The 25,706-nt window shown below is 42.9% G+C and overlaps 1 protein-coding gene across 2 annotated transcripts in view; it reads left to right on the forward strand.

Annotated features, from left to right (window-relative positions):
* Positions 1 to 6,413: 6,413 nt before the first annotated feature.
* The window catches only part of dab2ipa (DAB2 interacting protein a), a 138,051-nt gene continuing 118,758 nt past the window's right edge, over positions 6,414 to 25,706 (forward strand). The window contains exons 1-2 of one of the 2 annotated variants that reach the window (XM_048984781.1): positions 6,440 to 6,595; positions 18,805 to 18,977. Coding sequence is in view for 1 of the 2 variants with exons in the window: in XM_048984780.1 (XP_048840737.1) it covers positions 6,559 to 6,595 (37 nt within the window). In the remaining variant the exon portion in view is untranslated. Of the gene's footprint in view, positions 6,596 to 18,804; positions 18,978 to 25,706 lie in introns of both variants that reach the window. The other variant, XM_048984780.1, reaches the window with a different exon arrangement.

Here is a 25,706-nt window from a genome sequence, read left to right on the forward strand (position 1 = left end):
CTTACAGAAGCTCAATATCATGACAGTATATATTTGGGATCAGCTTGAAACCCCGTGTTTTTCCACTGAGCTGTTTTTTTATTTACTGAATGCATTTGGGGCGGGCAAACTGCACACACAAATTTTATTAATGCACATTCCTACATATAATTATTTTTATGCTTCTGCAAAGTTATTCAGTTACTCAGTCTGCAAATATGATTTACCAGATTTTCTAACATCAACCAATACAGCTTATCCATTCTGCAATTCCTTATGGAAACACTCTTTTCATAAACCTTTGTTGTCATAAAGTATTGAACTCGATCAGATTTTATTCTCCATGTGACAGTGTCGGTAGCGTACGTCTCTATATATTAGAGTTTTCACATGAAATCAGCTGAGGTCACACCCTTATAATGATGATGTCTTTGAATCATGGTCAGGAATCCATCTGCGGTCTGCAGGCCAAGGAATGTGAAGGGCCAGGTTCCGTTTTATGCTCTTGACTTATCTGGTATGCATCACATTCAGAAACTATAGATCTCCAGATGTGAGGAGCAGCTCTGCTATAAATTTATAACCAGGAGGGGCGAAGGGCTTCAGTTAAATGACTCATCAGCTCAGGAAATAAACGCCCAGTTACTGATATAACGGGACGCTTTGAACCAGATCTACTGATTTTTTTTTCTCACAGAATTTCCTGTAACTTAGCAGTGCTATACGTTCACTTGCAGTGCTTTCTGAATGAGAAGTGCTATTTGAAGTCCCTTAAGCCCTGCAACATGAAAAGAGGCAGTGTCCCTTGTCTGCATGGAAAGAGCAGCATGGTTGCTGTGAATTATTTGTGGCTAAATGGAGCGTGAGTGTGGTTCTCGTCATGTGTGCTGTCTTCCTCTGGAGATACATAATATTCTGCGCTGGTGATTGCTCCGTATGATTATGCAAGACTTCATGGAAGGTTTTTTCTTTGGCTCATGTAAATGATTGAAGCTTCATGTAGCACAGTGGCCTGAAAATATGATAATGACTGGAAGATGTAATTTGGGAATAATATTTTTAGCCCAGTCTCTCACAATGTTTTAGGAAAAGAAGTAGGATATAATGACTTCAGTTTTTTTTTTTTGCATTTGCTACCTCTTCTTAATCGTCTGTTGAAATCCAAGCCTAATTTCTCCTATGATTCATGATTGAGCAGCAATGGGAAAGGACTTATGTAACCATGCAGACCATTACACTGGCTTTCAGAGCAGAGCTGCTACTGAGAACGTGGTCTTCCTCTGGCTAATGAAGCACGATCTAATGTGTTCAATTAGCCAGAGCTTTTCAGTGGCCGAGCCTGTGGGCTGAACATGAATCTGTCATTGTTACAGGGGAACTGAGTGGTCAGGTCATGGGACAGACACCACTGCTGTCGTACAGCCTTTACCTTTAACATCTGCTATTTAGAATCTCAACTTGGTCATTGGATCATTCATCAGAGGCCTTTGAATTAAAATAACAGCACTTGGTTCTCTAGTATGGTTCTGGGTAATCTGATTACAACCCACATGATGTTGTGCTTACAGCTGAAGAGAAAATATCACAGCATTAAGGAAGCCATGATGGTATCTGCCTGTTTTGCGTTAGAGGATATCAGTCAGGGTAGTGGCCATTTCGTCTATGTCAGTTTATACCTTATTTGCATGTTAGTGATAATGAGTAATTTCCATCCATCCATTTTCCAAACCGCTTATCCTACTGGGTCATGGGGGGTCCAGAGCCTATCCCGGAAGCAATGGGCACGAGGCAGGGAACAACCCAGGATGGGGGGCCAGCCCATCCAGGGACGGATTACGGACCGGGCCAGCGGGGCCGCTACCCAGGGGCCCTTGGGGTGCAGGGGGCCCGTGGGGCCCCTAACCCAAAACAATTTGCAACGCTTATCAACAATGTATTTTTGTTTGTCTATTTTAGAGGGCCTACATTCTTTAATCCTCTGCCTACAAGGGCCCCTGACCCTATAGGGAGGGCGTTTGGCTGCCAAGGGCCCTTGAATTGTGGTGGTTGTGGTGGTGGTGCTGGTGCTGGTGCTGGTGAGGGTGGTGGGGTGGGGAGGGCCCTCGCGAACGTTTTGCCCAGGGGCCCACACAACCCATAATCCGTCCCTGAGCCCATCGCAGGGCACACTCACACACCATTCACTCACACATGCACTCCTACGGGCAATTTAGCAAGTCCAATTAGCCTCAGCATGTCTTTGGACTGTGGGGGGTAATGAGTAATTTATGCATGTAAAACTTTAATGGTTTATGGAAGTTTTTTTTTAAATATTTGAATTAAGAGCCAGTGGACCACGTCCCTGAGCTGTAGCATTGTAACTCAGGTTTGTCAGGGGCATTTGGTGAGATGACTGGACCAATTTTTTTTGTTTTAGAATTTGAAAAGGCTTGCAACTTTTATCTTCATTCCAAAATAATATGTGTAGATATGGAAAGTATTTTGTTTTTATTCAGCATGCAGTAACAGCTGTGAGGTCACCTGCACCATCCTCCCTGTTGTCTAATTTGGGAGAGGGAGTAAGAATCCCAATAGGGATAATCCGTTTGTGCGGCAATGTCCTGGAGACACACAGTAAATCCGGATGTTGGCTGATTATGCTGAATTAACCAGTGTTCCCTGATGAGTTAGCAGTGAAATACAGAATCCTGCTGCAGCAGACATACCGGACATTTCATCTGAGTTTCCGTTATCCCCAGGGGGTCAAGGATGAAGTACACTGGGAGAGTTGGGAATTTGGAGATTAAGGGCTTTAGAGTAGGTCTTCTGTTTGAAGAATGGGGAAACTGGAATTTTTTCATGTTTTACCACATCCAGATTGTTTTGTTTGTTTCGGCTGACAATGCACACCCAAAATATAAAGCGGCTAACAGTATTGGTGACAGGAAACTGTGACAGGAATCATTACTAAAGATGCAGCTGCACAACTAAAGAAGTAAATGCACAATGAACCACTTTTAAGAATTTACAGTGGCCTTGTTTGAAATCTGTCTGCAGTTTCCAGCTACATGTCTCTCTGAAATTCCGCCAGCCCCCTCATTTCTGACTCCTGACACGATAGTGAGACCTTTTCCTGTTTTGTACAACATTAGCTTGCAGAAGACCGATTTTCAGGTAGTGGGAGAGTCCTTGGCACTTAAATCCTTACAAAAGAAAGTACATGGTACAGTAATTAAATATTTGAATGTTCTTGAGATTCTTAGATTTTTGGATGTTATTGGGATTCGTTTCATTAATGTTAAGCTTCATGCAGATTTGTCTCCTTTCTGTAATGTCTTCGACCTTGATGTGCACATATACAGTTGCAGGTGTCCATTAGTGTCCATGTTAAGTCCATTAGTTAAGTCCATGCAAACTGCGGCTTTATTTCTCCTCTGATGGCTCTCAGTGTCTGTCACCCTCCATCATTCACATTATGGCTGTCACCCATTTTCTCCAGGCTCCGTTTTGGCGTTCCATCTTATGGTCCGTTCCAGACATGTAATTGAGTCAAGGGACAAATCTGTCTTAAGGATGTATGCTCAGAAGAGAGCAGTTGCAAAGCAGACTGTGTACAATTCATCAGTGATTCTGGACGTATACCAAGAAATGACTTTGCCTCGGGTGTTTCAGGCCTATTGGCGGGATTTTGAGTATGTGTATGACAGGGCTCTACAAATTCATTTGGCAGGCCGATGGGCGTAGGGAAAAATCAAACAGATTAAAGTCTGAGGGGAAAGTTTCACTGAGGTGAAAATTCCTCCGAAATTGAACTGGAACTGTTTGTTACACCCAGGATAAGCGGGGCAAAAAAACAACACAAAACAGAAATGCTAATGCGGCAGTAGGACTAAAGCGAAATCACAGGGAATGTTTAAAAATGCAGACTTCCTTTCTCACCATCCTGATTGGGAGTCATTTGACAGATGCAGTGCATCCATGCTTGGTAATTGGGTCTAATCTTCCCCTCCTTTCTGTTGGCTTGAATAGCTTTGAAACCATAGTTTTCCGCTTTGAGTTAGCTTTGTAAGTGAATCTCACATAATCACCATTTCAGTTTGCATTAATGCATGCTTGGGGGCATGGGGGCTACAGGGGCGGCACCATCACCTTGCGCTTTCATTGTCAGGGGGTTCTGTACCTGGTTCTCTGTGTGGAGATTGCATGTTTCCCCTGGGTACGCATGGGGTTCCTCCTCCACTCCAAAAACAGTCAGGCAGTAGCGTTGTGTTATGTTGACTCTAACAGTCTAACTGCCTGTCCGGGGTGTTCCCTGTGCTTGCTGGGAAAGGCTCCAGGCTCCCTGTCATCCTGTACTGGATAAACGGTTATTAAGGATTTGCATGAGTGGATTTAGTGTGCCCATTCACATTGATCGAGCCATTAAGTTCATATTTAGTACTTGGACACAATAGTTGGTTGGGTCATTATACATATTGGTGCAATTTGATTCTTGGTATGATGTTTGTGAGAGGTTTTAATGATTTATTTTTTATATATGTATATATATTTGCAGTGCAATAAAGGGTCAATTTTATAGCATTATAAGCAATATAAATACAGTGAAGACCATCACCACTTAGCTCTGTTTTGCAGGAACCTCACCATCAGTATTCAGGATGGCGAGTTTGCCGAAGTCTGCTCCGCGCGTCTTTGAAGTCCTCGGATGAAGGTTTTTACTGAAAATGACGGACGGAGACTTACATTTCAAAGGCAGGCTGAAGGGTCTGCTTTTAAAGGTCTGCGAAATTATTCCAATGAGTCAGTGTCACCGAAGTAAACAGGACTCCTGTTTGTCTTGGGTTGTGAAAAAAATTAAAATTCTCCACGGTGTCAAGAAAGATACCTTTGTTTTTTTGCTGAATAGAGCACTCTTCCCCATAGAATTAAAAGCCCCTATTTGTCAGGCGCAGGATCAATATAATGGCCATCTGTGTGATGGAAGTGTGTTGCTTTTGCCCTGAGTTCAAGGCTGTGGCAGTTTTTAAGAGCCCTTAGTGATTATGAGCCCTGACACGCCTTCCTCCTCTCATGGTTGCTTTCACAAGAAGACAGCCTGTTTTCCAGCCTCTTCTCCCCTGGCTGCCTGCTTCCACACCCCTACTAAGATCATCTGTAGAAGTGATTCACTTTTTACGCTTAGGATTTTCCAAAATTGTATTGTAGCTCAGAAATACTTTGCCTTTTTTTTCAGTTTACCTCCCCCCTCCCCCTCATATGTACTTCACTGCTACACCCCCCCCCCTTCCCCACAGAAAGCAGTTATCAGTACAGGTAGTTCCTGTTAATTGAGAACCCGTAAAGTGCAAGATATGTTCTCATAGAAATGTTATAAAAATGATGACTGTGGTTCCAGCCAAAAAAATAAATAAAAAATTATACAATTTTGCTAAATATAGAAAGGAAACACAAAAATATAATTGGAATTAACATTTCATCAAAAATATGAAAAAAAAAATAAAAAATGAAAATGAATGCTTCTTTGCCAAAATTGTAGCATTCACTGTACATTTTGGTCACTTTGACTTTCAGCAAATGGGGGTGTTTTTTTCTTCATGTATCTTAATCAGGCCTGGTGGAGATCGCTCACAAACCGTATGTGAAATGAACCTGGTATATTAACAGGATCAGGCTGGGTCATGAAACGAAGTGGTACAAATCAAGCACTATGATAAAATACGAATGCTGCGCATGTGCAGATATGCAAGTTACAAATCGGGCATGCGCTTTTGACAAAACAAAGTTGTCTGAACACTGTTGGGCTACGGACGGCATTTTTGGGCAGCTTGCGTTGTGTAACATGCACATTTTTAATGAAATATTTAATTTATTACATAAAATTTTTATTTATGCTATAGATAATTCTCATCAAGATATAACTATGAAAGGATTCTGCCCTCTCACCTGGCAGGCTGTGCAGTTTTACCCTCATTTATCACAGGCTGTCTCACTGTGCTGCAGCATCAGCACGTGGTCAGTGTAAGATCTGCTGCGTCCAACACTTATTTAAAAATATGTGTCCTTTTCCCATGATCTGTCTTGAAATATACCTTGCAGGTGCTCAAAGCGACTTTTTTTTTTATTATTATTATTCTAGCTGTTCGTGGGCAATTTGTGCTCGGTTGAACTATCACGGGAGTTTTAGCCACTTAAAAGTTTATTTTCTGAAACCTGGTTTAAAGTTATAACTGCAGAGATGCCCAGAACTCTGTGGGAAATCCGGCCCCCTACAAGGACCGTTTGTCGGGGTTTTCTGAATGGCACAGGGCACATATGAGAATAGAGTGGGAGGCGAGATGTGAGCTTCAGTTAGCAGCGGCCACCGGGGAAAAGTGGGTGTGCAGGAAAAAAAGGCGCTGTGTCTTTAAGAGGCGCGAGAGGAGTCGGCTGGCGTGGGGCCTGCCTACTGCTCCAGTCCCCGTCTCTCAGGCGGAGAAGCCAGATGTAGCGCATCAGCCCGAGCATCGGCAGCGCCCGTCCAGCCATCAGGTGACGAGGCTTTGCTCCGCACTTCCTGGCCACCCACTGGAGTATGCCCCATCTCCGCACCGGGGAGAAGTTATGGAGCCAAGCATAGTGGAGCAGGACCCTCACGATGGTGAGAGCAGGGCAAACACTTTTCTCTTTCTGCTTTATTAAGAATTATTACAAACAAAAGCTTGCAGTTTTAAAGGCAATGAGACGGACTCCTGCTCGTTAGTGCGTCTCAGCGACAACACTGTCGGGACTCAGCTGGGCTGAGAAGTCTGTAGTGCTTTCAGGACCTTTACACATTTAATCAATTTAGCCTTTGCGAGCTTACCGGTGGAGTGCTCTCAGTCCTCATTGACGTTGTCTGCTAATTAAAAAAAAAAAAAAGTCTTCAGCAGTAATACATCTAAGCTGCATGGAGGACCAGAAAAAGAGGCAGAAACATGTGTTGGGGTCCAGGTGTTCCGGCACTTTTTTGCTGCTGTTCGTTGTTTGTGAAGACAATAAAAATTCTGAGTTCTGATTTACTTTTGGACTGGTTGGCATTAAAATGGATCTGCAGAAAGTAGATTAAGTCCATATAATCCTTTGTTTGTAAAGGTGGGAGAGAGTAACGGGAGGAATTTACAATCTACAGCATAATGCCACTGAATAAATGAGAATCGTGATTGGAATGTCGTATTATCTACAGATTTAACCTTTTTACTGCATCCGTCAGGACTTTGGAAAGATAAATGAGTATCTGCATTGGCCCAAATGGACTGTTCTAAGGGTGGGTATGTCTTTCAAACACTCTAAGTTTGTGAAACGGACTGCATGCTTTGGAATAACCACAGAAAAGCTTTCCAAGACCGTAGTAGACTGAGCTGCCTTTTTTATTGAGTGGGGTTTACTAGAATGAGTCAGTGTCTGAAATATTTCAGAAGGCGCAATTTGCTTGTAGCTGCTCCCATTTTACTGGCAGTGTTCTGTGCTATTTCTTAGCTAGTAAAAAAAAAATAATTATGTTTATTTCTGTCGGCATGCTTGTCGTTTGTGAGGTGGAGCATATAATTTCTAATTTAATATTACTTGTCATTTTACAAATGTTCTTTAATATTGTTCGTTAGAAAACATTCGGAATATAACCAATCAAAGCTAACCCTAACCCTGTTTTAGCTGTGGCTAAATGTTTAATGTTGTTCTTACCCTGTGCGGGTTCAGAAGCTGCATTCAGTTGTTCGGGGTCAGAAACACATATACTAGATGTTAAATCATTGAAATACCCAGTTCATCATATGTGTAACAGATCAGATGCCCAGACTCTTGGCCACAATGAGTGAATGACCCTCTATCTTACCAAAATCACAAGTTGTCCCTCAGTAGCCCAGTGGTCATTCCGATGATACCAAACTCTTTCTGCAGCTTTATTTGTCAAAATGACTGAGTGACTACAATACTAACAGTAACAGCAGCAGGTCGTGGTCTTCTCAATCCTTTGGGGAGTTCCGTCTGTATAAATAAGTATGTTACAGTAAATACACACACACACACACACACTCACAGACCTGTATTCATATCTTTGTGGGGACCGTCCTTTCATTTCTATCGGTATAACCCTAATCCCAGTGATAACCATGACAACCCTAACCCCTACCCATAATCTCTTATAACTGGGGCGGTCTTATATTTAGACCAATATGGTACGATAAAGTCTTTTTTTAGTCTTTTGATTGCATTCACATTTTATAAAATTGAGTTTCTCCTTGTGGGGTGATCAAAAGGGTCAAAATAATGTCCCGCGATGTATACATGACCCCCACCCACCCACACATGCACACACACCGTGGATGTGATGGATTCCGACCTGCTGTGTCTGTCATTATCTCCGTTTAGCTGCGGAGTCGTGCTAAGCGGGGGAAGTCGGCAGCACCCTCACAGTGTACGTTTATGAAGAATGTGGGCGCCCATGGTGAAAGTTTCATCTTCTCTGGGTCTTTGGGTTTGCCTCTGGAAAAGCCGATATTTAGCTGCTACTGCTGTTTGTTTAGGGCTTAGTGTGACTCCAAAGAAAGCTGCCAAATCATAACGGCCAGTTTGGAATGGGGAAGGGTTAGGGCTTTCTCTCAGAGCGACACAACTGGTGCAAAGAATGTTTCATTAAACTCTGAAGCTTCCAAAATGCATTTTGTTTCCAAACTGTTATTTTTTATGTAGTGACAGACACAGAATATTTCGGAGCTGAGCATGGCGTGAGTAACTCATTCAGAAGAAGATGACATATTGCTCGATGATCGTGGAGAGAGGTCTGAGGTCTGCTTTTCTGCTGAATGTCTGTGTTCCTTATGGAAGATGGCATCAGGGAGACTTCGCCTCCTCGTTCTGCTGCTCTGTCCACTCGCCCAGTGAGGGAGCCAAAGAATCTAGTGACCAGATAAACCGGACAAAGCCAGAACCGGGTCAGAAACTACCACGTATCAACAGCCCAAGGAAACTGTAAAATGTTGTGTGTAGAGTGACATTATGTAAAAAGGGAGGCAAACGCAGGGCTGTCATGAGGGAATGCAACACCTCCTATTGCAAGCTGGTCATCTGCTTCTGCTGGTCTGTCTATCAGCAATAAATCACTCAACTCCCGTATTTACTAACCCCTATCAGGAACCATAGAGTTTGTAGTTGCCGATGATACAGATGGACGGACGACTGCAGCCAAGAGCTGAGCTTTAAATCTCCTAAAACATGAACTGACGTTTTCTGGATCTCTGTCATACTTCATAACCTAAATGTGCAAACATTTGTCAAGAGCAGTGTGTACTGCCACATTTTTCTTGTCATCCTCTTAATTTTCCACAAATATTATTTGCTTGAGGCAGACGATTGTTTGACACCAGACTTTGTACATTTTCATTTTTTGTGGGAAATCTCTGCCTACTAATTTAATGTCTTGATACACATAAAGAGGAAATATGAAAAAATGCCATAGCAGTGCTATAAATATGTAACTGATTCTTGACAGCTGGAGCAAGTATTTTTGTTTGCCCACATTCAGTTTAGTAAGGGGGCGATTTTGTGTATCCATCTCTTATAAGGCAATCACAGATCTATGAATTATGTATCATTTCAGATTGTGTTCAATGCTGTTTCATAAGCATAGTTTTTTTGTAGCTGACTGCAGTTTTGTCAAATTTCACATAAATATAGTCACATAAGATTCCTCAGACCATAACAAATACCGAAAGATCCAGTGTTGATCGGTGTTGATGCATATTCTGAAATGATTCTGATCATGTTACTGTGCATCCATCCATTTTTTATACCTGCTTGTTTTATGCTGGGTGGTAGGGATACGGAGCCTCTCCTGAAAGCTACGGGTGTCGTTACTATTTTCATAAAAAAAAAAAAAAATCTGTATTTATTGGTCTGTTACTAGTTCTGTGTCACTTAGTAGGGATGTAACGATACACTCAACTCAGGATTCGATACGATTCATGATTCTGAGCTCACAATGTGATTTTTTTTTAAAAGAATGAGCTGCAGACAAATTTATTAAAAAATATTCCTTTATTTTTCTAAACTGTGCAGAACGTGTCCTCTTCTTAACTGCAACTGAAATTTTAAGAAATACCGTTTTAAAAAATCCCAAATCAAAATAATAATAAAAAAATAATAATAATTAAAAAAAAAATAAACTTAGGCTTGCATGTGCAGCTTTTTAGCGTGGTTTGCCCTTTTAATAATTTTCGCTCTGGCGGTGGTGAATTGAGCTCACTGTGGTGCTGGTGGACATGTGAAGCGTGTTCGTTGTCCTATTTGTGTATGTTATCGGTCTTTTAAAATTTTTGCACGCAGTTTGTGTCTTGTCTGTGCTTTTCTCGCCGTTTTTGTTTGTGATTATCGGAAAGGTAAAATGCTGCCACACCGCCGATTTAAGATCGGGCGCTGCGTCCATCCATCCATCCATCCATTTTCTGAAACCGCTTAATCCCAACTGGGGTCGCGGGGGAGACCGGAGCCTTTCTCGGGAACAATGGGCACATGCAGGAACCAACCCCGGGCAGTCGCCAACACAACACAGGGCACACACACTCACACAACTACAGGGCCAATTAAGACTATCCTGCACACTTTTGGACGGTGGGAGCCCCCGGCGAAAACCCACGTGAACACGGGGAGAGCATGTGAATTCCACAGAAAAAGGGCCCAGGACCGAACTGTGAGGCAGCAGCGATAACCACCATGCCGCCCAAAAACTGACATACAACATCGACGTGAATATGCAGTGACAACTGACGTCGTGAAATCAAATGTAATATTACACCAGTTTTTCTGTTAAAGTACCGTGAAGTTCTCCTAAAGTAGCGATTCATTTTCCACATCAGCCGGTTTAAATCAGAATACATTTACACCGATTTTTAACATCGAATTTTATTGCAATTTATCGTTGCATGCCTATCACTTAGACAAGTGTGCACTAGGTGGCTCAGTGGGCAGCTCCACAGGCTCAGACCTCCTGAATTATGGGTTTGATTCCTGTGTCGCTGCTCGGTGTTGGGAAGCTTGTATGTTCTTCCCCGTGAATGTCTGTGAATCACTGCCCATAGCATGTGAGTATGGACCTGGCAGTGGACTCGGGTGTTTCCGGCCTGGTGTCCCATCTGGACTGTCCTGTGCTTCCTTGGTATGTATCCAGGCTCATCCTGGCCCTGCTTTGGGGAAGCAGTCTTGGAAAATTGATGGATGAATATTTAATACAATAAAGCCTGTTTTAAATTCTGATACGTTTTTGATGCTTCGCATATTAAAATCATACTTCATTGGTCACTTGGCCATGGGGCAGCTCAGATTTTTTTCTTGCCAGATAGCACTGTGCCGCATAACATAATGTCTTGCACTTTCTGAAAGCGGTAATTTTTTCTGAATTTTTGTGAAATGTGGGGTGTAAATTGCAACAACTTAATAAAAGCAGCTGCATTTTAAAGACTAACCGACGGAAGCATCCTGCCTTGTCTCCACATCGTTCTTCCAGTTCAATTTCTGTGCCCTGCTCCCAAGAATGTGAAAAATAAAGTGTTTGCATATTTTTATCTGCATAGCTGATAACATTAAACACTGTGCACACTTTTGCTGCTATGAGCCAAGGAAATCCTCTGGGTATTCCGCCCCCGACGGGCTGCTGACCAGCTGCTGGCTCCAGCTGGTGGGTTCACCAGACCTGGCCAAGGCTAGCAACTGGTACATACTGGTATACGCTCACAGGGGTACATAGACCTGGGGCTGCTTTACATGAATGTTCACATGAATCCACGCCCAGCACAGGGGGGTCCTGATACTGCCTCTGTGTGTCATGCTCCTGAATATCAACAGGCCATTTCAAGAAATGCCGGTTTAGTATTAACATTGAGTAGGAGGAATATAAAACTGATCTGTGGGTGAAAAAGTGCTTATTTTAAAAGGCTGAGAATGTATTAATCAGTGGCTAATGCACTAATCCAGCAGAACTCCTGCCTGATTTGTCTTGATTATCTGGGACGGAGATTGACAGCGTGGCAGAGATTCGTGGTGACAGTGAAGGACTGTACCTGTGAGCAGGGCATCCCACCATCCCATTAAGGTGTTATTAATGGTTAAGGGTTCTGCTCAGGGGCCCCATCCACACGACGTAGTCGGCCAGCGCATGTCCTGCTTGTTTCTGATGGTGTCTTGCGGGGCCGTGTGGCGGAATGTAATTGTCATGAGTCATCTTTGGGCATGGTCACTGCAGCTGGGATTTTTAAGCTTCTGAAATGTGGGACCGGCATAATTTAGCATCTACCAGTCAACACTGTATTCAGCAGTCTGATTTAAACACCCAAAGAACGAGCTCCATATGAACTTTGTTAACGTGCTTTTTTTCCCTGTAGAAGTTTACAACAAACCTGTTATCCAGTGTCTCCTGATTGGTTTATTCCTGGAGTAACTAAATAGAAAAATCTAATTTGGGAGATACTACCTGTTCAAATATAAACAATGATGACATCTTAAAAATGAGAATTAATTTTAAGTGCATTCCAGATCCCCCTATACTAGATAATCTTCAGTATGCCTGATGAAACCTCTTGGTATAGTCCAGATTCCGCCGGAGTCATTACCTGTTTGTAGACAATAAGCTACCTGGTGCACTGTCAGTGCTTTAAATCAGTTAAATTTAATAAACTGTCAAGGGTACACAGATCACCTTAGATGATAAGTATTTTCAAATATTGGATGCCGAAATAGCTGAAGTCCTACCCACTTTGGCAATATCGTGTGTGAGGCGGTTTCTAGCTAAATCTCTGTCCTTGTCATTCAAGCAAAGGGGGACACCAGTTTATGACATCACTCCATTCTGTTCCCACCTGGCGTGTTTCCACTGTGTTAATACCTTTATACTACACACTCGGACTTACCACACCTCCCACTGAGCAGCGGGACTCCTCTGCTTCGTCACTAGCAGCACTCTTACTCTGTAGCCATCTTTTAGGGGAAACAGTGAAACAAATCAACCCAGAGGTGGCAAAGCTCTTAATTGGGTTGTATCCCTCTCTACGAAGAGACAAATTATTATTGAATGCAATTATTAAATTATAGGTGATAATAGGATTTTCCTGACAAAGTGCCATTGGGAACTGATTTGGGGGGGGGGGTACAATTTGTAAACTTGTCCTGTTTAAACTAGCAAGCTGATAGTGAGTGAAATAACCTTTATATCGGGAAAATGCAGAGCATCAGTCCTGTCTGTGAGAGAGATCAGGACCTGCAGTGAGCTCTCAGGCACCAAGCCACCCACCATGACAGAGGAGGAATCCCTCCATATTGGTTCAGGATTGATTATCCTGAGCTGACAATTACACTGGGTGTTTTACCAAGTTCTGGAAACGGTTCTGGATTACATTAATGATGGTACTGCCAAATGAAACTATAATTCAGTATATTTTTGCGGCAGATCATTATACATCAGACCTTCCGCATATTTTTTTTACATGCATTTTTGACAGTCAAGCTATTACTGAAGCAACTACACAAAGCCTAAAAATTTTATGCACTGTCAGGATGTGTCCCTGTCATGTCCTGGTTTGGCCAGTAGGTGACTCGTTCTTTCCTCACCAGTTCCTTGTTACCCATTGCCCTTAGTGATTGATTAATTGATTACGGCTCACAACTGTCCCTCGTTCAAACCTCATCATCTGTGCATGTATTCTTCATACTGTGTGTTTGGTCCTGCTTGTGGTTTGCTTGTCTCCTGTTAGTATCCCATGAAACTGGTCTCCTTTGTGTTTAGGTTAGTCCTCATTCCTTCTTGTTTTGAGCCCTCGCGGTTCTTTTGTTGCTGATCAATTATATGTTTAGTTTTGTATGTCAAGTCCCCGTTGGTGTCTGAAAGCTGCCCCATGGATTCTCACACCTTCCCGATGTCCCAGCTTGAGGCATTGTGCTGCAGGCTGCACGGTTGTATTTAATCCGGACTTCAACGTTCATGTCAGTCTCTTGTTTGAAAAAAATGCTAGTACACTCTTGAGCTCTGTCTTAAGCAGTAGTCCCTTTTGCCTAATTTAATCTTGGCAGGCTTGGCAATAGAGGTAACTGGTTGCACTGGAATAGTGGGTTTTCCGGATTCTAGGGGTTTGGGGGATAAATGCTTTTTGAATGTTACTGAAACCTCCGCTTGGAGTTTGCACCCTTTTACAGCCCAGCTTGACATAAGGCTGGTTTCCAAGCCAATTCTCCGAGTCCCTCCTACTTGATGGCTGATTCTCCCGTCAAACTGCTCCGTCTTCATCCTCCCCTGGTGTGACTTTTCAGGCCACACCCACTCCTCGTGTGCACAGGAAGGACCAGTTCATTCTCTGAATGAGCATCCACTCCCCGCAATAAGAATTATTGCCTGTTAAACACAGCAAGTTTCCTTTTTGTGGGTTAATCAATTTCGAGCTTTCTGACTTCAGCTGTGTTGAGGTTGGTTTTTAATATGTAAGTGGGATCTGTTAAATGGACTGCATTTTTACTTCTGCGGGTAATTTTTCAAATATGTGTAGAAGCAAGAAAAGGCAGCGCGGTTAAATCTTTTTGGTTCTGGTTTGTATTTTTCCCTTCAGGAAAGCGGAGCCAAACAAACAGTTTCTATATCAGCCTGCAGTGGACACGTCATCCCCCCTTATCACAAAAAAACTGGGTCGTTTGGAAAGAAAACAAAGCATTGACACTCCAGCCGTCTCCGCACAACATTCACTTTGTGTAAGACAGTCAATGTGTTGGAAAATATCATAATGTGCAGCTGTTTGACATCCTGTTAAATGAAACACCTTTATGGATTTATGACGGCTGCACGTCATCATGTATTAGAACAATTTACCACAGTATGATACTACTTCCCTGACCCTTTTAGCAGCACCAGAATCCTCTTAAAGTAGCTCGTTTTTCCTAAAGGAACATTCACCTATTCAGAGCCTGTCCAGTGATATTGGACATTACAAATAAAACGATAGTTGTTCAGTTAATCTGCTTATGAGATTTATTTTCGGTTAGTAACTGGAGTACAATCATTTTTGGAGGGAAAATATTACTGCACCATGAAGTCACTGTAAACAATGAGCAAAACTGATTGGTGCATGGTCACCGCAGATGGATTTAGCCTACGGAACCTTCTGCCGGAGAGACTGAAAATTAAAGGCTGAGAGAGGAGACCTCGCAAGGTCAGAGCGCTGGAAAGTCAGAACTTCAGGGGAAAAAAAGACCACAGCGGCAGCCGTGTCCATTTGATTTATTTCATCTTTATTTCATATTTATTTCATGCCTTGTGTTGCCTCATCTAGGGATTTCTGAGCGAGCGCCAGCCTTATTTTGATTAAGAGAGATTATATGCCTGCCGGACTGTGGTCTCTGAAAGTGAGCCCTTTCAGTTCCTATAAAATGGCAAACCCTGTACACCAGACTGGGTTATGGGTAAGGGGTGGAGGTTGGGGGGGGCGGGGGGGCAGGGGGGCTGGAGCCAGCTTGCAGTCATCTTGTGGAATTTCAAGCCCGAGTCTCCATGGAACAGAACTGGGCTGCCTGGAAGGGATCCTAACTCATCCCTCACACTGGACACAAGTGGCATTGACTAGCCGTTCTCGGACCAGGAAGTCATGTCTGGGGCAGGAAAGTTACACTGCCGGAGTTCAGAATGCAAGCCATTATGCGCCTCATTACACGGTGCAACACTGGTCTAGACTAAACAATTTCAATACAGAATTTCATGTCTTTAATCCTTTGCCAATAAAACTTAATGAAAGCTTGAGACCACCTTCATACTGTGTACACTGGTTACCAAAGCATCGCTCTAATTAAAGACATGATTTGGCTGTATATGTTAATTATGCTCATTTTTTTGGCATTCAAACACCTTTAATTATGTTTTTTTGCATCCATATGTAAAGTTATTGTGACAAGACACCCTTGGTTAAATTCCAATTCTACGCATTTAAAGTGATGCTAGTTATTCCCTGCAGCTGTTTTCTGAAACAGCAGCTGCAGCTTAACTGTTAATAATGTGTTTGAGAACTTCAGTGTTGCATAACTGTTCCAATTTGTGACACTCATAAAGTATCTAAAGCTTTTGACAAGTGCAAGAGATAACAATTGATTTAAACGGAACCAATTAAGTGGGAAGAAATGGTTCCCAGTTAGTGAGCATTTCTTGTCTGTGCTCAATGCAGAGTACATAAGGTGAGCCTGTCCTTGGCTCATGGAAGTACTGAACCTGCTCGGAATCTGACTAAATGCAGAAAGACTCTCCCTTTGAATGGAAGCGTTTTGTCGCAATGCGTGGGTGGCACTAAAAGCTATTACATCCAAGTGTGCACGTGACGTTGAAGATCACTACTCAAAGATGGCTGGAGGTTTTGGTCCTGGGATTTTCGAACATATCTTAATGATAATGTAATGGAATCTCATTTTCATTTTCCGTTTTTTCATACAGTAGGGGGTAGGTATTATGGATCGCTCTGACTGTTCTTTTGAAGGATCACCGTGAAACTGGGAAACACACTCATTAGACATTTACCAGCTTACAATATTAACAATATTAATAATATTACAGTATTTGTCCAGTCTGAGCTGAGAACATTTTTCCATACTTCTAAGCTACCCCTAAGTCTGATCTAACACCCATGATAGAATTTCTCTACTTAAGTTTCGTAGTGGTAATCAGTGGTGTGCCCTGGGATAATTACCTTATGAAAAGTATGCCGAGGCTGAAAAAGGTTTGGAAACACTGGCTTAGAGCACCACCCCCTACAACCAGGTTCATCACTGGGACCCACCGCCCAAGACAAAGTGAAAGTGAACGCGATGGAGCTTCTCTTCCACATGGGCTTCGACCACCTGACAGATGCCTTCTTTTACAGGACATTGATTCATTTGTTGCTCGGATAATTCTCTCATCTAGTGTGAATTTTTATCTGCCCGCACAACTGGCTGCAATACTGAAGAAGTTCAGTTTACATGAATGCCTTTCTTAGGAGTAAAACAATGGGAACTGACTACTTTTAACCAGCATTGACTAGTTGCCACGACAGTTTTAAAGTGGGTCAATTTACGCTGACAGCTTTTGAGTCTTAACGTTGTCCTACATAATTAGAAAAACCACAGGGTGAAATTAGTTTCCTTTTCATCCTACACAGTCTCCTCGGCAGTATAGACACAGTGCTCCTCTTTGCACTGCTTGCATTTCTATGACATCCTCTTAAAGCCCCTGTGATGAAGCCTGTTATGTACTTTGAACATCCACCTTTTAAAGTGAATAAAAGCTACAGTTCTCCCCAGGAAGGGCTGTGATGTCAGAGCCCTGCTTCAGTCTGCCAGTCAGTGATCCCCATAGTTTTTGAGACTTTGAAAGCCCAGTCACCCAGATCTTGGTCATGATGCAGACTGACAGCATACTTCACTTTTGTACGGCCCTATGTTGAAAATAAGCTGGTGAGTTTTTTTTTCTTATGCTAGTTTATTTTTTTTTGAGTTTTGAGCATTTTTGCTTTGGCCTTCCCTTATTCCATCTGAACTCTATGACTGCTTATCCAGTAAAGGCTCATTGTAAACCTGACGCCCATCTCACAGAATGGAGGACACACAGTCCATCACAGGACACACGCTGACACACATACATGCACACTAAGGACAACTTATAGACCCTAAGCTACGTGTTATAGCCCAAATCTTAGGTGGGCTTTGGCTGTATCAAGAGAGGATTGATCAGAGATGTAGATTAGTACCAACAGGGTAAGTGTCAGTCAGATTCCGGTTGTCATAACAACACCCCGTCATAAGTACGGTAAGGAAGCGTGTGCTAATTGTGTGTGGGTGTTATTGAATTAGCCGGCTCTCCTGAGCTCTGTGACGAACAAGCACAGGGGTGTAAGGCCTTTACGTGTGAAGGTTGGCCTTGCAGTCGACCTGAAGGCTCTTCCTGTGTTCTGCATGGCAGTTGCCTCTGGGTGTGTGTGTGCATCTGAAATGGGTGTGACCCGTCCACAGCTTGTGAATGAGCCCGTGGGCTTGGACTTCCGGCACTTGATGTACAAAGGATTTGCATTCAGCCTTTCTCTCACTTTTCAGACTGCTGCTGACTGACCAATTTCTAAAGCTTTGTTTGCCAATGGAAGCATATGTGGCTGTAGTCTGTCAGAATACAGAAGGGGTTGTTGGGCCAAATGGTGATTTTAGTTTGGACATGGCTACTTGAGTTTAATGTGGAGAGATTGGAGAGCATTTGTTGTGATATGGGGGTAAAAATGAGGAAGGTGGGCTGGGTTGTGCTCACTGAAGGCCATGACCGAGGTGAATACTGGAACATGAGAAGGCTTCATTCTTTCCCAAAACTCTGAAATCCTCATAAGACCCCCCTACCCCAAGACTGTCCTGCGTAGGATTTCTCAAAGGGGTGGAGTTAAAGCTGGGTGCTCTTCCCTCACCAAAGCCTGCGCTCTGATTGGCCGGCACTCTCTTTGGAATTTCACACCGTGAGGGGCTTATTCTTCATCTGCCCGACGGGGGTGGGGGGTCCCTCCCAGGGAGAGAGAGAGAAAGAGAGAGAGAGAGTGCCTGGGGGGGCGAAAGAGCATGCCATAGCCGAGCTCTCAGGCTACCCGACACAAAAGAAAAACTGTCTTTTTTTGCCAGTATACTTTCTTCTTAGCATTTTTTTTCTAGGAGGGAGGAACAGAGCTCCACTTGGGTCAAGCCTATGGAGGGCTGGAATTCCTGTGGCTACCCTTAACTTGAATGAACGGTGCAGAGGAGGCGGGAGGGGGGAGAAAGGGGAAGGGAAACCGCGGAGCCTTACAACTTGTTGCTCTTGGCTCTTAGCGCGCGGAGGATGAAGCTGGCGGCCGTCGGCCCGGATTGAGCAGGGCGGCTTCTGTGGTGGGCTCTCTCTGGCTTGCCTGTGCTGGGGACTGCCATCTGCAAAGGCAATACATCCCTGTGCTGTGGGAAGGAGGCGTCCGGGCAGCACGAAAGCACGCCTGTAAGGTACCCAGGTAGGCTGCCCTGTGCGAAGCACAGAGGTACTTCTCACCTCTCACTGCAAGCATCTTTACTTACCAAACTTTGGGTTTCTGTACATTTTAATCTCACTTACCATGGAACATCGGGCTGTGTGAAGATGTATATGATAAGATAGTCACTGAACTTTGAGACGTCGGTCCAGCACAGGATTTGATTATTTCCTCATGGAACGGCCTCAGTCGGGGGAAGCTTGAGATTAGTTTGTAGCTTAAGTGAAGAGTGATTCCAGTTTATTGACGATGAGTGATGAAGATGCATCTGATTTCTTTAGCTACCTTTAGCTTTGGCAGTTTTAAAATAAGCTTAATGTGGGTTTTATGTGTTATACGTATCTTAATTGATCTCTATTTCTAATTTCTGATTCTACAATGTTTCACCTAAATCTATATAATATATAAGGCTTCACAATGAACTGCTGCTGATGTATTATGAACCAAGCAGCTGCTTTGAGGTAACTGTTCAGGGAACTGAGGTATAAAATAATAATAATGATAATGAATGAACAGTAACTATCCCGGGGCTTCCCTGCTGATGTCCAAAGTGCTGCTTGTCTATGGCCAAATGTAGAGAGCTGTGTGTAGTGTTGGTTCTGTGAGTTCCTGGTGTGTTTGATGATGGCCACAGCCTTGGGTCTGACCAAACTGCCTATGTGGGTCAAGCCATCCATGTAGCAGTACTTGTCACTGTAGATCGCCACCTGTGGATTGCAACTTCCTCTAGCTGCTACTTAATGCTAGCAATGCTCTTGGTTCAATGCATAGTGACTGAAACTCATTTGATTTAATCAATGAAATATCATTGATGGGGGCGGCATGGTGGTGCAGTGGTTAGCACTGTTGCCTCACACCTCTGGGACCCGGGTTTGAATCTCCACCTGGGTCACATGTGTGAGGAGTTTGCATGTTCTCCCCATGTCGTCGTGGGGTTTCCTCCGGGTACTCCAGTTTCCCCCCACAGTCCAAAAACATGCTGAGGCTAATTGGAGTTACTAAATTGCCCGTAGGTGTGCATGCGTGAGTGAATGATGTGTGAGTGTGCCCTGCGATGGGCTGGCCCCCCATCCTGGGTTGTTCCCTGCCTCGTGCCCATTGATTCCAGGATGGGCTCCGGACCCCCCGCGACCCAGTAGGCTAAGCGGTTTGGAAAATGGATGGATGGATGGATATCATTGATGCAGATGGGCATTGATGCAGAATTCCTCAAAGCGAGAATCCCCTGTGCTTCTTTGTGTCAATCCTTGCCTTTAGCTGGTGGTATAGGTCTGTATGCTGTGCATCGTTTTTTCTGTTTATTTTGTGTTGTCATTTAGCTATTTCTTCCATCTAAATTTAAATTCTGCACATTATTTCCGTGAATGCTGGTCATTAATTGAAGGGTTTATTTTTACTGTGATTGTCTCCCTGCATGACTAAATATGACACCGAATGTCACTGAGTTGTTCATTCTGCAGTACTTTTCTTACACTTGTTAACTCTACCTGAGCGCAGGGTTCCCCAGGATCCGAGAGAAGCTGGCTAGTAAGCTGTCTGCAGTAAAGTGACAGTTATGTGACAGTGAGCTTCCCCTTCGTTGTGAGCTGGCTGGACAGGTGGTTCCATTACCTTCCCCAAACAGGGGAGCTGCCCTGCTGGGTCAACGCACTGTGGGGTCTCTGTTTATACGCCTGTATGTTAATGTGTTTTCCAAGGGAGGCAGGCTGGTACTTATTAAGCACTGAAAGAAGCCATCAGATAGTTGCTGAGCTCTGTTATAGCTTTTGGCACCATTTGGTATTTTCCTTCTGATGGGTGAGATGGCATAGGCATAGCAAGCTGTGTTGCGAGAACTTGGCTGGAATTTACATGAATAGCTCAGGCTTGTTTGATGTCGAGTGAAAAAGGTTCGATTATAAATATTTGGTACGTTAGGTCGTGTTCGCCTAAGGGGACCGATTGTGTGAAATATCAGCTGGTGTGATCGTCTGGATCCCGCGTCACCAAAACACGCTTTGCTTTGTCACCATGAGAATGAGGAAAGATGCTTAGCCTTCCGGCACAGGCAAGGAGTATGGATGGGAGGGGGTTGGGGGTAGTCTCCGATGACAACATTAACTAGAGGGATGAGAAAGTTTATTGGGGGAAGGGAGCAGGTTTGCTCAGCCTTGATTAAATTGGTTTGGTCTGCAATCTGCCAGTTGAGTGCCCCTGAAACGGTTGATTTACCTTCACGTGAGAGACAATTGCACAGAAAATGTTAGATGGAGGGTTAGGCGGGGTGGTATATTTTCGAAAGGGGATGTTCTTTGTAATTGTGTCCCATGGGGGGATGGCATCCTTGTGCATCCCATGACAGCTGGAATCCTGGGTAAAGGTTTGCTAAAACACCAGTGACTATGTGCAGCATGATTGTGGAGAAGCAGGCCTGCTGTACTGTCCTGGCTCTGAGGAAACAAGTCAGCCTCTAACAGTCTCTGACTATTAGTGGGAAATAAAAGGTCCGATTTTCACTCAATTTGCGTAGAAATTAAAAATGTTTTATGAACAACACTTAGTTTACTTGCTAATGGAAATAACATTTTCCTAAATAATGGAACAAAACATTGTAAAAATAGAGTTTCTGAATACAGAGAATTACTGATTATTCATTCAATCATTCATTCATTCATGCATTCACTCATTCATTCATCTATACTTATTACTGATTGATTATTTCAATTAAATATTTAAATAATCATGAAAATAAAATAATATATGTTATTAATATAACAGAATTTGAATTTGCATACAACTGTGTGCAATCCAGCTTATTAAACTGGCATGTAAGAGAATCTAAATCGAGTGAAACTAATGTCTTAAAATTCCCTATTGTAGTGAATTCTCTGTTAGAATATTTTCTCATTTAAATAACGTTGTTTACTTGGCAGGCATAACTGGCTTTATTGAAAAAATAATTGCTACCTTGACTTTAACTCCTCTAATTGGTTTTGCACTGGGAAACAGGCTGATTTAACAACCGCAGAGTAAATGGTGGCTTCTGCATCAGGGATTCCTTTATGGCTGGGGATAGCAGCTCTTCCTGGATGCCAGCTGCTAGCTCAGGTGATCGGTCGTCCTTTCCCAATGAAAGCAGAGGAGAAACTCTGAGAGAATAGAGTTCTGACTAACTCAAGTGACCCATGGGCAGCAAAGGTGGGCCATTCTGGTTTGCAAGGCTCTGAAACATTGAGCTTCCCTGTCAGTGAGACATTTACATATGAGATGACTCTTATCCAGAAGGTAACTTTAGTTCAGTAGTTGCTGGGGGAGGCATAATGAAGACGAAGCGTGCGGAAGAAAGTGCAAGAAACGAGCAGCCATCGCTTTAAGGCAGTGTTGCCCAGTCCGGTCATCAGGGGCCCAGATTGTTGCTCCCTACCAGGAGCTGGGAAGAACTAAAACCAAAGACTCTCTGTGGGTGCCCAAGGACCCGATTGGGAATAAACATTTGCATTAATAATTAAATTGAAAATGATGAAAGGAACGCAACATTTTTAATTGTTTCATTAATCCATTGATTAATTGTCACAGACTCATTAAATAACACTCTAAAGATGTTTAAGCAATAGAGTGAATGACTCCATAATTGTCCTTTGAGCATGGTTATTGTCGTGTTTATATGAGTGAAATTCTCAAGCCTGATAGTTAAAATTAATTTATGTTAAGTTATACAATAAGAGGAAACATTTACTTTTTCTGCTGATTACAAAAATGCGAAAAATATGATTATGATAAAATATGATTTTTACAAAAAGAAATACAATCTGAAATGGTTATTGCTTTTTACTGACTGTTCGGTCAATGATATTTTTTTAGATATTAGGAGAGGTAAGGAGCATGTAGTGATTACAGTGTGCTGCCTCAACCACGACATGACAAAGCACCTCAGGGATGAGAGCCTGAGTGCAGCCTAGTGGCAGGTGATACCTCAGCACCACATTAGTCTAAATGGACCACTGTGAGGTTTTCTCCCAGTGGCTGGAGTGCCAATCCTGCCACCAACCTCCAAATTTCCCCTGTAAGTTGGAGGACCTCCTCACAGGGCTGGATGTAGATTAACATCATACCCAGGACAGAGCAGTTGCAGGTTAAGGGCCTTTGCTCAAGGGCTCAATGGAGTAGGATGACTCCTGACATTGACGGGATTCAAACCGATCTTCCTGTTGCTGGTGCAGATGCCCAGCCTCAGAGCCAACACTCCATGATTTTAGAAATGGCATTTTTTTTTAATTATTTGTAGAAATGATCATTTTTGTTTGTTAAGCTTTGTTTACAAGCCAACGGCTGCGGTGTCCTAATGTAATCTATGCAAGTCTAGCACTGCAGAGTATAACTTTGCCAAGGCTGGATGCTGTTAAATCTGGAGTATAAATTGTAGCTTCACGAAATAAACTAATTTCTCTGTATTTTTGTAAAGCCCCTTTTGTGGAACCGGACCTGTTCCTGACGAAGCACTCACAGATGCACATGCACAGCTTGTCTAATTAGTTGAAAAAAGTCACAGTTCTATAACATTAGCCCATCAGCTAATCAATAAGTCAAATTTCTCAAAAGATCTTTGATTTTTGCGTCTTTTGGCATCAACGATGCCTTTCAACAGAATGAGATTTTGCAACACTGGCACTAATTACACTTTTTCTTTCCTCAGTTCTCTATTCATTAATTGCTTCACCCAAGTCATCTCCCTAGAGGTTTCAAGAGTTAATTACAAGATGCTTGGTGCCGTAATGATCATTAATGGAACGATGAGAATGGCCGTTATTTCAGAGCAAGAGAATGCAGAAGGTCAGACCAACTGCACAAGACCCAGTGTGAGAACCGCCATATCTCTCATGGCTGCCCTGCAGAACAAATGGTGGTCTCATTTATCTGAGCTGCAAAGAACCAATATCTAAACTAGGCTTTGGTTTATTGACACATTTATGACCAGGAAAGTGATATAATAAGGAAAGTGATATCATTATTCCAGAATTTGCAGTTGTATTGATGTTTTTCTTAGACCAGTGGCAGGAACATTTATTCCTCTAATGAGTACAAAGGAGAATTGATTGCTCTCCTTGTTCCTGATGTTCTGTGCATAGTTAACACAGATAGGCCTCATCGATTTTTGCTTCAGGATTCTTCAGCTCTGGTTGAGAGTAATATTAACTCCTTTGAAGGACACCTGATCATTTTTGATTTTTGTGTATCAGAATTTATTTGTTGTTGAATTAAGGTCGCAGACACACTGAACCGAATCAGAAAATGATTTTTTTTCCCCGAGAGGTATACTTTTGCTCTACATGATTATGTTGGAGATCATGCCCTCTAGCTCTAGGCCTGAACATGAACAGAAGGATTTAAAATAACGTTTCCTCTGTTCTCCAAAGCATCTGCTTGCTGCTGTATGTTTATTGTAGAACACTTTGTTTTAATTTTTGTTCATTTATACAGTCTGGGGAATATGCAGGTGAGGGGGGGCCTACGATTCATCTAAAATGATTTCATAAGCTTAACTAAAACATGAAAAACATAAATTCATCAAATATTCTGAACACTATTAATTGATGCCATCTGGTTTTGGAACATGCTCTAGTTATAAAAAAGAAATGTTGATGACAAGCTAAAGTTACTTTGTTTAAAAATGTTTATTTTTTAACAATGTCAGTGAATGAGTCCACCAGGTAGATTTAAAATTGAGTAATGAGTAACTGCTCCTTGTATTTGCATTGGTACTTTTATTTTCTGGAAGAATCTTTTGAAGTCACACATTTTATAGGCCCATCCCCCAGTCTCTCTACCCCAGTTCCTGAGCAGCCGCCCACATGGACACATAAAGGCTGCCACTGGCTGCCGCCTCAGCTTCACTCCCCTCGTTAGTCAAAGGGAAATGAAGGAAATCCACCTGCGACAAGTCGCTGACTGACAGACAGACAGGCACTGCCTTCACTACACGCTTTGAAAAAGTTTCTGGTTTAAAAGAGACACCCGTGTGGGCTCCTCTGATCGGTGTCTGCAAACTCTCAAGGTTTATTTGCTATTCAGACGGTCGTCAGGGTCTGTGTTTTTGGAAACCAAGCGAATCTGTTCTTCCTCACAAAGCGGAGATGTAGAGACCGCAGCGAGTATCACACCGCCTGCTGCCCTTTTTCAGCCTAGTGTCAACATTAAGCACAGAAAAAGTTCAGTCGCACAGCTAGCATTTTACATCGCATCTTCAGTTATTTATTTAGCAGTCGTTTTTATCCGAAAGTGACATACAAGTGAGGCAGACGCTAAGTCAGAAGCATACAGCAGTCAGGGAGCTGATTAGGCATATGTGCAGCTAGGCTGAGCTTCCAGTGTGTGTTCAGGCACAAGTGCCAGTTAGCACTGGAGCAAGAACTGACAACACATATAAAGACAAATGTTCAAGTCAAAGACAATGTGCGAAAAAAAATGGCAATACAATAAACCAGTGGAGGGATCGCAGTGCAGGGTGGTGGTTTTAGGGCTGACTGAGCTCAGATCTGAGTTCAGATCTTGAGGTCCAGATGTTTTTCCAGGTTTTGTATGATGAGTGATGATAACAAGCTCAACTTCTAATTTAACTATGAGTGATACAGTAGAGTTCCATGTTACATTACAAATCTGGATAGCAGGTTTACATATAGCTTTACATTGCAATAAGGTAGAGTGACACGGTGGCAATGTGAGCGAGAGGACATC

This window comes from Brienomyrus brachyistius, chromosome 2, assembly GCF_023856365.1.
Source record: "Brienomyrus brachyistius isolate T26 chromosome 2, BBRACH_0.4, whole genome shotgun sequence".
Lineage (NCBI taxonomy): Eukaryota > Metazoa > Chordata > Actinopteri > Osteoglossiformes > Mormyridae > Brienomyrus > Brienomyrus brachyistius.